This window comes from Pogonomyrmex barbatus, unplaced genomic scaffold (genome assembly GCF_055798465.1).
Source record: "Pogonomyrmex barbatus isolate J1 unplaced genomic scaffold, ASM5579846v1 scaffold4, whole genome shotgun sequence".
NCBI lineage: Eukaryota > Metazoa > Arthropoda > Insecta > Hymenoptera > Formicidae > Pogonomyrmex > Pogonomyrmex barbatus.
The window spans coordinates 8,176,312-8,190,102 of record NW_028297138.1 but is presented as its reverse complement, the minus strand read 5'-3'; the positions used below and the strand labels follow the sequence as shown (position 1 = coordinate 8,190,102).

At 39.5% G+C, this 13,791-nt stretch overlaps 2 protein-coding genes across 3 annotated transcripts; one reads left to right on the top strand and one right to left on the bottom strand.

Annotated features, from left to right (window-relative positions):
- Positions 1 to 3,351: 3,351 nt before the first annotated feature.
- On the bottom strand, positions 3,352 to 5,136 carry LOC105425706 (uncharacterized). Its single transcript, XM_011636580.3, has 2 exons — positions 4,994 to 5,136; positions 3,352 to 4,248 (listed from the first exon to the last, which is right to left on the bottom strand). Exons 1-2 carry the CDS (start codon positions 5,048 to 5,050, stop codon positions 3,601 to 3,603), a joined length of 705 nt encoding a protein of 234 aa, XP_011634882.2. The 5' UTR covers positions 5,051 to 5,136; the 3' UTR covers positions 3,352 to 3,600.
- Positions 5,137 to 11,376: 6,240 nt separating this feature from the next.
- LOC105425707 (uncharacterized) lies at positions 11,377 to 12,842 on the top strand. 2 transcript variants are annotated; one of them, XM_011636583.2, is made up of 3 exons: positions 11,377 to 11,480; positions 12,014 to 12,152; positions 12,246 to 12,842. In XM_011636583.2, the coding sequence occupies exons 1-3, from the start codon at positions 11,415 to 11,417 to the stop codon at positions 12,731 to 12,733; spliced, it is 693 nt and encodes a 230-aa protein (XP_011634885.2). In that variant the 5' UTR covers positions 11,377 to 11,414; the 3' UTR covers positions 12,734 to 12,842. The 2 variants fall into 2 exon arrangements, with proteins under 2 accessions (XP_011634885.2, XP_011634884.2); XM_011636582.2 differs by having other exon boundaries at positions 12,014 to 12,842.
- Positions 12,843 to 13,791: the final 949 nt, after the last annotated feature.

Genomic DNA, 13,791 nt, shown 5'->3' with positions numbered 1-13,791 from the left:
TGCGTTTAACATAAAATATGCATGCTAATTGTAGTATCGCCAAATTGCAATTGTACGCTACAATATCAGTGCGTTTATGCGATACGCATTTTTCACGGAAGGATAAGGAAATATGGCAGTCGCGAAAGTGCATGGAGCGCAACATCGTTTTCTGCCTCACTCAGCCGCGTCGCTTCTCCGCCCATGAGATTTCTCTAATTGAGCGCGATAAGATCACTGTCTGGAATCTTATTAACAGCACGATTGCAACGTAACGAACGTTCATAAAAAAGAACGATCGGATATCACGCTCGCGCAAAATCACTACGTAAAATCACGGTTCCACGCCACATATTTATATCATAAATGAGCATTGTGCTTCTAGTTGCGTCTATCACGATAGAAATTTGCTTGATGTAACGTTATCTTTCAATTCGGAATTAATATTGCCGATATTGACAATTCGGAATTAATATTGTCGATGTCAATGCCCTCGTTACGTATCTTTCCTAAGTTCTGAAGCAGATATTCATCGAGATTGATGCTGGAGCCAAGTCATGGTACCCTGAAACGTAACATGAAAAACATATCTTGCATAACATAATCGAGATGTCAAGGCGCGTGCATATATAGTTTTATTTAAATATCGTATTCAAAATCTAATTTAAAACATTTCAAGAAATAATTTCAAAATGTAATTTCATCGATATAATATATTTTTATAAAATAATCTAAAAATATGATTTTCGTACTTTGTATGAATTAAAACAAAACTAATGCAAAAGTTCGATAAACATATATAATACATTCTTGATATACTTATGCACTTTTGATTATCATCTTGGTAAAATTATACGTCTTTATGATTACAATTTATTACGATTATTATACTACAGTTTTACAATAGTTCGAGAATACTGAAGGAGCAATCGCGCGCTTTTCTTGAATGATTCGCCGCTTGTTGAAGAGAATTGCGTCATAGTTAAACGAAACGACATAGTCACTATGCATTTACATACGCTTATTATATAACTCCGCATCGGGTATTGAATGTTTATAAATGTAATGTATGCACCTCGGTTTATTCGCGTATGCACATTTCGCGACTGGCCGAAGAAATCTCTTTTCCCTTTTATGCGCGAACTTCCTAGGCTATTAACTATGATTACCTGGCACGCAGCGTGTTAGATAACCCGGGATTTGCTCATCGACCGACAGCGTGTCTCGATCAGCGTGTAACACTTTTGCACACTCGCAAGAAGATAAATTTAGTCGAGGCTTCACTCAACGTCTGCCAGAACGATGTTTGTCGGTTTTCACATTTGTCTAATCGATTACATGCGCGATATTGAACGTCTTGCCGTTTCATGACTAATCAATTCGCGATTGTAACGATGCTAATAAAGTTCAGTTTGCCTGACGAACGTATCGCTCGTTGCGGCACCTAAACGAAGGCGTATTCCGTTCCTTACACTGAGAAAAATGTTTGGCTGGATTAATTGGAATTTCTGTTAGAAAATGGACAAAACAGAATTGCTTAAATCTGCTAAATTTCTGCTTAAACCTACTATAATTTTAGTTGAGGTAACAAGAATTCTGATTGATATAATCTGAATTTTCTGATTTGTCCATTTCCGATCAGACATTTTTCTCAGGATTAGGCTTTTGCCAAATTGCACATTTCGGTCGGTCGGCATTTCTCGATGTCTACGAAACGAGCAAATACGTGACGATCTCCCTCGTCCCGACTTCCTTGGATTTTAAGATCGCTCGGGTGCTACCACGCCAGCCGCTTTCAGTTTCTAGCCTAGTATGCACAGCGGAAGCGGACTCAGCATGCGGAAGTGAGTTCTGGGGTGTGGTGAAACGACGCCGCTACTCGATCATACGATATCGGGACGAAAGTAAGAGAAAAGGAGGAGAGCCGCCGCACTCAGCCGATGTCGAGCTTGTATATCTCTTGTGCGGCTTGTTGTCTCTCGAGCCCACTCGGTTTACGCGCGGTGTAACCGCATATTAACGAGACATTCTATCGTCGGGACGAATCGCGCCACCGCAAGATAGGTCGTACATAATGGTACATAAGATGCATGTAGGCGATGGAACTCGCGTAGCCGAGACGGTCTATAACCGTGGGAGGCAATTAGGTGTGCGTCCTGTTATTATAGAGTTAGCTGTAATCGTACAGGTAAGATGGACACAACAATGCACCGCGCACGGGAAAATTTGGACGTGATATGAAACTGGAAAACGAAAGTGTAAACGGGGCGCTACATTATTCACGTACGGCAACTTTTACGGAAAAGAATGTGAGGAAGTCTATTGACTTCTAACGATGCCGATTAAATTAAGAATAATCTAGCTATATCTTGCATTAGAGTCTAATTAGATTGGTGGTCGGTCATTAAATTGAAAAATGTACAACAACGAAATTGCCCATAGCCTACGCTAAATCTACATTTACCGTCATTTGAACATAATTTATATACATTTCTCAAATATCTCGGAAGCACAAATATGTTTACGATTAATAAAATATGGTATTAAATGCAATCGAATAAAATGGGAGGCTTAATATTTTACAATTCATAGGCTGTTTCTGATGTACATATATTAAAACCGATTATTTAACGATTTCCATGCTAATTCACATTAGAAGTATTTATGTGCGTGATATAATTTAAAAAATTACGATATTTCGGAACACATTATGCACACATAGTTAAAGCAAACTCGCATGGAAAAACAGCTATCTAAGATATGTGTATTTATCTATAAATTTTGATAAATATCAGACAGATGTCGTAAACACGTTTGTGCGTAGTGTTTCGAAATTGGTTTGGCAACAGCCCCTTCCGATTTTTACATGCTACCTAGGAATGATCGATGGAAAGCCCTGAAAAGCCTCAAACGACGCAGTTGACGGCCTAATGACGTAGTCGCACCGAGCCGAATCCTTATGGCGCAAGGCGCGCATACGTCGTGCACGATAGCGCGTGATGCGTGTCGAAATTGTCCGCGAGATTAATTTCTGAAGGAGTGAGTGGCGAGAGGATATTCGCGGATATTTACCGCGCCGATTTTCGCACACTCTGACATTTACGCTTTCCCCTTCTCCCCCCGGTCCCTTTCCCAGTCCCATTTATCTTTAACGATTCCTACGAGTGACGCGTTTTCTATCTGCGGCACATATATGCCTCCTATATGGTGAAACAGGTGTACCTCTCTTGGCACAACTCGCGTAATATCAAGAGTGAAAGTTTCCTCGCAATTCTTCATAATCGCATAACGCGTCCGCGGCTAATACGTCTCTCTGCCGCCTCCTCTCCCAGCCCCACATCGATCATCACTCGAGTGTTTCATAAGCAATCGTTACGTAAAAAAAATACTTTATTCGTTTTTACATTTACATGGTGTATAGTACAATTCGAGGGTAGGATCACAATGAATACAATATTTGCATCGTATTTGACTCCTTTAGAACGATGTGGCAGTTTTCGCCGGTCGCTCCTGGATCCCACGATTCCTCGAATAGCTCTCCCGGTCTCGCACCGCGAGCCGATTACCGTCAAACAAATAGGGAAGACGACGATGCTTTCGTTTTTTCTCGCGATAATTTTTTCAATGATGCCCAAATCCGCCGAAATCACCGCCGCCAAAGTCGTGGCCACCAAATCCGCCGCCGAAGTCACCGCCGCCGAAACCGCCATCATCGTGACCCTTAACGATCACGGGTACGGGCTCCTTGACGACCACGGGTACCTTGATCGGATAGGGCACTGGTTTTGCCACCTCGACTGGGACCTTGACTGGTACCTTGACCGGATAGGGCACCTTGATGGGCACCTTCACGGGCACCTTGATTGGATAGGGCACCGGTTTTTCCACCGGGTAGGGCACATGTTTCGTGACTTCCACCGGGTAAGGTTGCGGTACGTGGACCGGATATGGACGATCGACAGGTACTTTAACCGGTACCTTCACCGGGTAGGGCACTTGCTTCGTGACCTCCACCGGATATGGGTGCGGTACCGGTACGTGCTTTGTGACCGTCACCGCCTTGATGTGATCAGTGGAGATTATCTCGTGGCCGCCGCCCAGACCACCTCCGAATCCACCGCCGAAATCACCCCCGCCGAAACCACCATGATCACCCAGACTCAGCTCCAGTCCGCGCTTTGACTTTTCATCCTTGGGCTTAGCGCTAGATTCGGTCTTCTTCGCCTCCTCGGCTACGACCGATAATACTAGGCCGCATAGGAATATCACCTGTCGAAAGCAAAGAAATGAATAAATCGCTTTGATTTTTGATAAATCTTTCAACAAGTGATCGTAAAATTCAAATAACGTATGTAAAATATAAGCTTTGTTGTAGTTTATTTTATATCTTAATTTTTTCCGGGATGTTAATGTTTGCAAAACTTGATTTTACCTTGTTGCAATTTTGATTTTATGTGAAATTAGTTTTATCATTTTAACTAAATAATACAAATTCTCTACATAAAAAAATCATACAATCAAATACATCTAAAAAATATTAATAATTTTTATTTGTGATATTTCTTCAGCATGGTGTGAAAAACGTTAAATACATTTTTAAAAAAATAATAAATTTGAAAAATATATTTTCAGAGATCTTTTTGAAATATCGATAAATTTGGAAACAAAATGGAATTTATTTAATAAATTTAGAGCATATATTTAAAACATATAACTGTACGCTGAAACTTTATGCTATTAAAATTTGATGGTGAAATTTATAAATACAATTTATATATCGACAATGAAAGTGAATCAGTGAATATTTAATGGAATTTTTAACGACTTCGAGCTTGAAATGTGATGTAGAAATTCGCAAAATTTAGTTTTATGACTATTTTATGGTATTTATTAGGAAAGTGAGGCTGTCGTTTAGAAATGAGAGATCGCGTCTGCGACGCGTTGCACTCGGCTAAATGTGGATCTTGTTTCTACAAACGGCGATTCGAGCGGCTATCTTATTGGAGCTACTCACTTTCAGCTTGTCGGTGCCGTTCATGTTGGTCGACAGTGAGCACACTGGTACCGCCATGGTCTACCCTCGCTTTTATAGAGGACGCAACGGTGTGTCCGCTGAGCAACTCGAGCGTGCCGATGAAATTGTCGACGGGTAGGAAGTTAACAGGAGGAAAGGAAGACAACGCGCCTTCGCAGACGACGCTTTTCTCCGTCTGCCTTTGTCTTCGCATCTGTTTTCTCTTTGTTTTTCTTAACCGTCTCGTCGCATTTTCGAGTTCGTTTAATTCGAGACAGAAACGCGTTTCTACGATGAAACTCGAAAAAAAAATCTGTACTACTCGATACGCTTGCGTGACCTCGCATAAACTTTGCAATAGCAATATGTATAAGCAAACAAAGAAAAATATAAATCGTCTACAACTGACTTCTTAAATTATTAATTTATACTTTTATTTTTATACTTTATTTGAAATATTTATATTTCAAAAATTAAATTTGTTTTATTTTAACAATAATTATATGTATTAAATATACAATATTTTTTCATTTACAACATTTTAACACTTTATAAAACATAATCTGATATAAAAAATATTAATTTAATTATTTTTTATATATTTCTTTTATAAAAAGAGTTTCCTATATAATTCTTAAAATTTTAATCAACGTTTAATTTTATTAATACATTTTATTGGATGTTTTTTGTAACGCACATATTATTGTAAAAATTTTAAACACACAAACTGATAATGACATTACAGCAACAATATGATTACACAATCGGTACTCGATCTTTTATTATATATGATATATAATATAATTTGGTTGCTAGTATTCTTCTGTATTTTTACGCCTTCAAGAACTTCATAAATATTAAAGGCTCAATTAATTCGAGAAGAAAGAATTGAAATTTTTCGACATGAAAGTACTCTCCCTTATTTGCCTTCTTCTCGCTACTCGTGCCGGATATACGAACGCGTTGAAACATTTGCATTTGGTCTCAACTTGTTCGAATTTAATATACTCGCCTCATTTCCATAGTCATAGCACGTTCAGCCGGCGTATTATCTCTTTTCTACAATTTCGTGTGCCGCGACATTTGTCGCCAAGAAGAAGATAGCCGTCGTCACTAGCCGTGAAATTAAAGAGAATGATTTGAAGATGTTGGTACCGTCGTTTTAATAAGAAGTTGTTGGAACTCGTTAACGCGACCGGATAAAATTCTTGCGCACCGGAAATGGTTTTCGTCGTGAACGTAGAAACTCGGTTTCACTTAATGTATAATGGCGGCTTCGATTTTTGGTTCATCACACGTATCTCCCGCGGGTACAGTTAATCTCGGAATGACTTTGTACCTCGATCTCGGTTCGAAGAATACTCGCGTATCCACGGTTTATCAAGGTTATCGGTACGAATAAATTTCCATATATCTGAATTTGGATTTCCATATTTGAATCCGAAAATATTGATTTGACTTCTAGCCGGATAGGAACGTGTTTCGAGAGGCCGAGCGTTTCCCTCCCTCTCGATTGGCCGTCGATTGAACCGCAGCGAAAATCGAGGGGGCGATGTATGCGATAGTTTCCACTTGACCTATACCTGGGGATTAAATCGTTTTCGATGAATTTATAGTGATTCACAAGAGACCACAATCTGCTCGCGCTACTGTTTTCCGACACGATCCTGAAATCCAACATTCAACGATTTTAGACGTATCGAAAGCATCGATCGAGGTTTTCTTTCTACTTGAGAGTTTTGTCGCGCAGTGTCTTTTAGTAGCAACTTGCTGAAAATTGGTTTTCTTAGCATATATTTGCTGCGAAATTTCCCTTTGAAAGGTTCTCTTGAAAGGTATTTATTGTAAATCGTATATTGAGTGATAATGGCAAAATCTCTACCATAAAGAGTGAAGTGGCGAGCGTTAATTAGCTGAAACATCGCTTCTGGCTAATTGACAATTGCGCGAGCGTGCGTGACGGCGATCCATTAATTTCTAAAGCCGCAAGTCTAATTCATTGAATTTAAAACTAATGACACCCGCTGACGCGGAGATGGTTAATTTTCTGTGGTATTTACTTACTTACTTTAAATCGATTATTTGTATATGTTTTTAGCGAGCAATGGCGACAGCCGCGTGTAAATCGCTCGACTATTACTGATTGCTGTTTGTGTTGTATGTATATTTCAGTATAACATATATAGTAAATTAAAATTATTATTTATGATATTTGTACATTGATATACACATTAATTACATTATGTGTATATGATAGTTATATTTATATAATATGCTATATTAAAACTAATACGTACGTACAATATATTACTGATATTTTAATATCTGTAATATATTTGATTGAAACGACTTTATTACAAAGTAAAGATACAGCTTTTTTATATAAATGTTGTTCGTTTAATCGCGATGCTTAGTACATTCACATAATGCTTTAGTTTTTTTCCCAGGTCAACTTCTCTGTGCACTTATTGTGTCATAAGTGCTTTTGCGCAAAATGTTATTACGTTCTAAATTACATATACGAACCGCGCGATTTTAATTGCAAAGTTATTTGCTCGAAAGTCTTCCTGCAGCAAGAATAACGTCAGGAAACTGTTGAGCCTACTCGCTATACGAATACCAGATTAAATCTATCGCGGTGAAAACTTTAGCTTGTTTCTTTTTTCTTTTCTGTTCGAATGATTGTAATAACATTACGTATACGGAACTTCGCGAAATAAGCCAGTCGATTATATTTGCCGGATATAATGCAAACGATACGTGTTTATATCGAAGCTGGCGATCCCAGCGGTTATACACTTTCTACCAATCTCCCGATATTTATGGGCCGCAATTATATAAATTTTGACGCTTTCTTTTGACAAATCTCGCTTAGAAAGCTTTTTCGCAAGACCACCACGAAAGCTGCATTTGATCTCATACGCAAACCAAGCTTATGTATGCGTATATATGCAGATTTATCCTTTGCACGTTAGCACCTGCGTCTAATGTCAACTTAAATTTCTGCATCTAGTGTGCACCTTTTCCTCGCCAAAAATTCGTTAAAATCATAGAGTTGACGTTATAAATTTAATCAACGTGATATCTTTTTTTTTTTAAAGTGACTTCGTTTATATTTATGCGAATTGATTTTGCGCGAGGAGGCATCCCTGAAGCTATTCCCGAAGTCGCGCGACACAAACTTTCAATTGACGACCCTCATCTCGGTGGAATTATTTTTTTTTCGGAGTTTTAAGTTGTTTGAACTTTAGACCGCGAGGGAGGACGGTAACGGTGGTGTATAAATGCGTCCTAAGTGCACCAGTGGATTCTCGCGCGTTACGAGACGACAGTGCGGGCGGACGTTGTCGGCAGCGGGATTCGCGTAGTCTGCATTTCTGCTTCACCAACCGCAAGCGTAACTTTATGCAATAATGGGAAAGGCTTTGGAGTCGACCAGACCGCGGTTCTCATGAATATATGGATAGATGTTTTCGCTCAAGGTGTTTATCAAGCCGTTTTCCAGTTACGCCTTTTCCACTCCCACAACATCCTCATCGAACACACAAACGTAATTTGCGCCCTAAAAAGATGAAAGGGATCTTTAGTTCCCCGAAGAGTTTTTTTAACGTTTTTTTTTAAAGAACTGGATACATACCTTGCATGTCTAATTGCAATTGTTTACTAATTTTGGTTTGCTTGTATTTATCTTTTTTTTTTTTCGTTGATTGTGCGCTTACTAATCGTGTTGCGATAACGTAAGCGTACATATTTTATGCACGGCTAATTTTATGAATATTTACTAATAATTACTCCTTGGGATTAGTAAACAGACCTCCGCATTTATTTTAATCATTAAATTACCAATAGAAATGTTTACATATTACTCTTAGAAATAAGATAAAATGCAATTTAATCATTAAACATTAAAAACTACATATAAAAAGAACGCAGGTAACAGCGGCAAAAACCGCTTGCGTAAGTGGACGCTTATAAATGAGATTATAAGTAGGTTAACCTAAAAAGATTGTACCGAATATAAAATACTTTATTAGGCTACTAAAGAAATGATTTTTGACTCTCTCTTTTACTCACATTTTACTTTTGTTTTGCATTCCTGCACACTTTAATTTAAAACAAAAGTAAAGTGTATCGCAGGTACTATAATTTATTCTTATTTTTTTCTAATTATTTAGCTAATAATAAATTATAATGGGTTTAGATAAGAGAAAATTAAATTAACAGTACAAGCAAGCGAAGCGTAATGGCAGATATATAAAATGGTCTATGATTTTAATAATTAACTATAGAAGTAAAGATTATCACATCATATACCGCATTATATGCAATATAATTGTTCAATTATCACATACATTTTAGTCGAGAGAGTTCAACATATTAAATAAAAGTTTAACTCGGTCAAATGAATTCGTAATGAGCTTATCCTCATTAAACGAAATCTGTAGTGACCGATCCATTAAATAATCGATACAACTGTTTACTGAATAATGCAAATGCTTGCAGTATATTGAAACTTTGCGATGGCCTGTGCGAAATGTAAATATTTATTTAATATGCATATCGCGCATCATATCTAGCCTATAATTATATGATCAGTATATTAAATGAAATGCTATAATTGCATATTCCTTGCGTGGTAATCATTTTCGAATGAAACATTCCGCGTAAGTGAGACCTTTCGCAAAGATGTCATCAGAAACATGTTTATCTTAGAATTGCATTAGTTCACCCAGTTGCCAATAAAATGTCACCCGAGAATGATACAAGTAAAAGTTATGTTTAATGCCAAAGTATTCATGAATCGATTATGAAAGTGGTTTTAATAAAAAGTTACTGCGTCAGTGATTTAAAGCGGTATATGTCTTTCTTTGTAGGAACTGATAACTGTATATTAAAATCAAAGTATATAGTATCAGGAAAATGGGAAAAACATTGCCTTCATTTCGACATCAAATGATTCAGGCGTTACGTTATTAGCGACGCGGTCGATTGCCAGTTTAGACCTTCGATTCCTTTGCGTGTTAAAAGATATTACTAGAATGTAAAACTCGACGAAAGCGATCGAAAAGACGACGATATCGCGTCGATTGCTTCACGACGTGTTGAAACACAAATTTTCACGCCGTCTCTCCCATGGTCATCACTCTGTGTACCATCGACTTCATTGTTCGAGCATTGTAGCGCGTTAGCAACTTCCTTTACGTATATTACGACTTTACTTTTTAATTAAATGATCATCGAGCATGATGCCGGGATATGTGACGTGCGTGTCACACGGAGAAAGTCTAATCGCTGCACCGTTTTGTATGTGTGTCGTTTCACACTAGGAATCCTGTCATGCTCGTGGGTCTTCTTAGATTTTATACGACGCTAGCCGTTGAAATCGAGCTGGCTCGTAAAGTTGGTCGTGGATTAATTAAGGAGGATTTCGATTTCCGCACGCGAACGTAAGTCCCGTTCCCCGAAGTGGTATAACGCGCTTTAGTTTTCACGAGAGTTATGCGATGCCGAAAAGTTTCTTCCGAGTTCGCGGCGATTAATTGCCCGGTGAATAGAATATATTCATAGGAGTCACTTGAGATTCGAAAGGTTCTATGAGTGCCAATAAAATGCTTCTCGAAAGTGTGCGTACGCACGAATGACCGTCGCCGGGACCGTCGAATTAAATTTAAGATTGTGGCCGATTGCGCGCTGTCAGTTTAGATTTAATTCGAGCGCCCTCCATCATATCCACTTGATCGAAAATATGGGCATTACAGGCTGTTACGTCTGTACAACAGCTTCCTTGAAACTTCCGTAATAATTATAATATTACTGCAAATGTGAATTTTATTAATTTTAATTTTTTAGAGGTAATTATATTTTGCTTCTTAGGAATCGCGATTGATAAATGGTGCAATTTACGTATTACTTGTTAGCTCGCTTGTCATTATCGAAAATTTCTGAATTTTTCCATCGACGGTGAATAGCGCTGCGTTGTGTAACGCGCTGGGAGCTACGATCGCCGTTATGTACGATAAAATTTACGCGAGTCACGAGCAAAAAAAGAAAAAAAAAAAGAACAGGTCCGGCACGCCCGTAACGTTTCTGATGTCCAGGTGAAAGAAAGAAAGAAAGCACGGATTAGGGCCGGGCACGCGAAAGAGTTCAATTCCGGACTCTTGAATTGCGGCTCTTCCTTGGTGAGGGAAATAGCGATTGCTGCAGGTAGTCGGAACGACGGGGCGGCGACGTTACGCGGCTCGTATCCGGGCCGGTAGTAACCTCACCGGGCAGTAGCTCATGGGAAAATGGCTTAATGCTGAACGGTTTTGTGCAGGATAGCGGCACAATCGGCACCACCTTAAAGCCGGCGTTCCGGCGTTGGACGAGCGATTTTCTGGGGAGTGGGCCAGCGAGCACGGCGAAAGTGCCGGTATATATGCCGCTGATTGGTACGATGCAACTTCAGTGTGCACTCTCGAAGGCTACCATGAGCACTTCGCAGGTGAGCTCGCGCCGCTGGCAGCGGCGCGTACACAGGACTCTGACGAGAGTACCTTTAGGGCCTCGCGCGGCAAAGGATTATGCACGGAATTATGCGCGATATATATGAGAAACGCGTCGGGATTTAGTATTGACGGCGTGAGATTACGGTGTTACATTTCTCGCCGTTGAGATATAGTGTTAGATTCATAGAGATCGTAGTGTGATTTTTTTTTTCTTTGAAAAAGTGAAATTTCAATAAATTTAAATGGGAAAATGTTTAGATTTTTTTTTTTTTTAGGAAATTAGATACTATTAATTTTGTTTGTATCTCGCATTTATCGATGTTCGTTAACTTAGCTCCGTTGCACATCGAACTTTTTTCAAATAAACTTTTTTTTTGGGTTTCTTGTATCGTAAATTGTTAAATCTACATAGCAAATGAGACGTAGAATTTTTATTAATTCCTGCGAGACTCTCACAGCTTCTCGAGTTAATCAAGTTAATCTAAGCCTTGACCATGAAGAACCGCAATTAACACACGTTTATTCGCAGATCCTCGTGCTCCTCGCCCTTGTGGCGACGGTGGCTCTGGCCACTGAGACCAAGAAGTCCGACAGCAAAGGGGCCGTCGACTCAAAGGATGCCAAGAGCAAGCGCGGGCTGGAACTGAGTCTGGGTCATGGTGGCTTTGGTGGCGGCGGCGGCGGTGGTTTTGGTGGACACGATTTCGGCGGAGGATTCGGCGGCGGCATTGGCGGAGGCGGCGGCGGCGGCATTGGCGGAGGCGGCGGCGGCGGCGGTGACGGTGGACGAATTTCCGGCATCACCATCCATCGTGAGGTCTCGGTCCCAGTTCCAGTGCCTTACACGGTTGAGAGAAATGTACCGGTACCTGTACATGTACCGGTGAAGGTGCCGGTGGACAATCCAGTACCGTACCATGTACCAAAGCCTTACCCGGTCCCGGTAGAGAAGACCGTACACGTCCCCGTGGAGAAACCGGTCCCCGTACCCGTCAAGGTGCCCGTAAAGGTGCCCGTGAAGGTGCCCGTTCCCGTTAGCATACCCGTCAAAGTACCTTACCCCATACACAAGGAAATACCTTATCCGGTCAAGGTTCCGGTCGTCGTTAAGGAATCATATCCGGTCTTGGTGGAGAGTGGTCATGGAGGCGGTGGTGGCTTCGGCGGAGGCGGTTTCGGAGGTGGACACGGTGGCGGATTCGGCGGCGGATTCGGCGGCGGACATGAAATCAGCTTCGATCTGCATTGACAATAGTCTGACATCAATCGATATTAATGATACTCTTGTATATAATAATTATGTTTCTTTTTTTACACTGTGCTGTCTTAGCAAAATAAACACTAAATTATTAACACAGCGTTTTGTAAAAATTGACGTCACCTTATCCTTTACGATTTTCATCCGCGCGAGAGTATTTGCGTAAAGTTGAATTTTATTCTAAGAAAATGAAAATTATTTCTCCGAGAGTGTTCGCATGTATTCGTAAAAGTTGCTTACTTGTTTAACGATTTGTACCGCATTGCGCAATCGTAGCGTATGACAAGAAAATAAATCGTCACTTTAGAAGTTTATGAAACCGGCTTGTTGAATTTTGTTACATAATGCAATTGCGAGTTATCATAACTGCTACGGTATAAACCGAATCTTAGTTACTTCCTGTGAAATTAAGCAGAACATATTACAATGTGGTTACCAGGCGACATGTGAAAGTATCTCAACCGATCATTACAGCTGTTACGATTTCACACACAAGCTAGATGTACTAGGAAGCTTATTATCTATTTAAGGATTATACGGTAGGATATCATGAAATTACTTAAGTATATGAAATTATATTTCTTGTTATTTTTTATTACTCATTTAATCGTAGAAACTAGATATTTACGATTGATAGATTTTGAAAATAAACGATTGAAAGATCTGGGAGCTTATTTCCTAATTTCCTCAAAGTTTTGTACATAAATTGTTGTTGTTATATTAAAATATAATTTATTAATTGATTAATTACGATAGAAATTTGCGTTTAAATTGATGTTAAATGTAATTGGCAAATCACGGTGTATATTCTTTAGATATTATGTTCTAAGGTAAAGTCAAATGATGTCTAGCAGTCTACCAGTCAGGTTTCCTTACCCGACGTACAAGGTAGATCATTCCACAGTCAAGGTTGCTAGAAGAAATAATATCGAGTATTTGCCTCAGGCAGTTCATATTCAAACGTACATAGAAATGCACGGTATAGAGATTGCACGGTTTCTCTCGATGAGGAGAAGCCGGCTTGTGAACGGAAAGAGAGCGCGATTTCC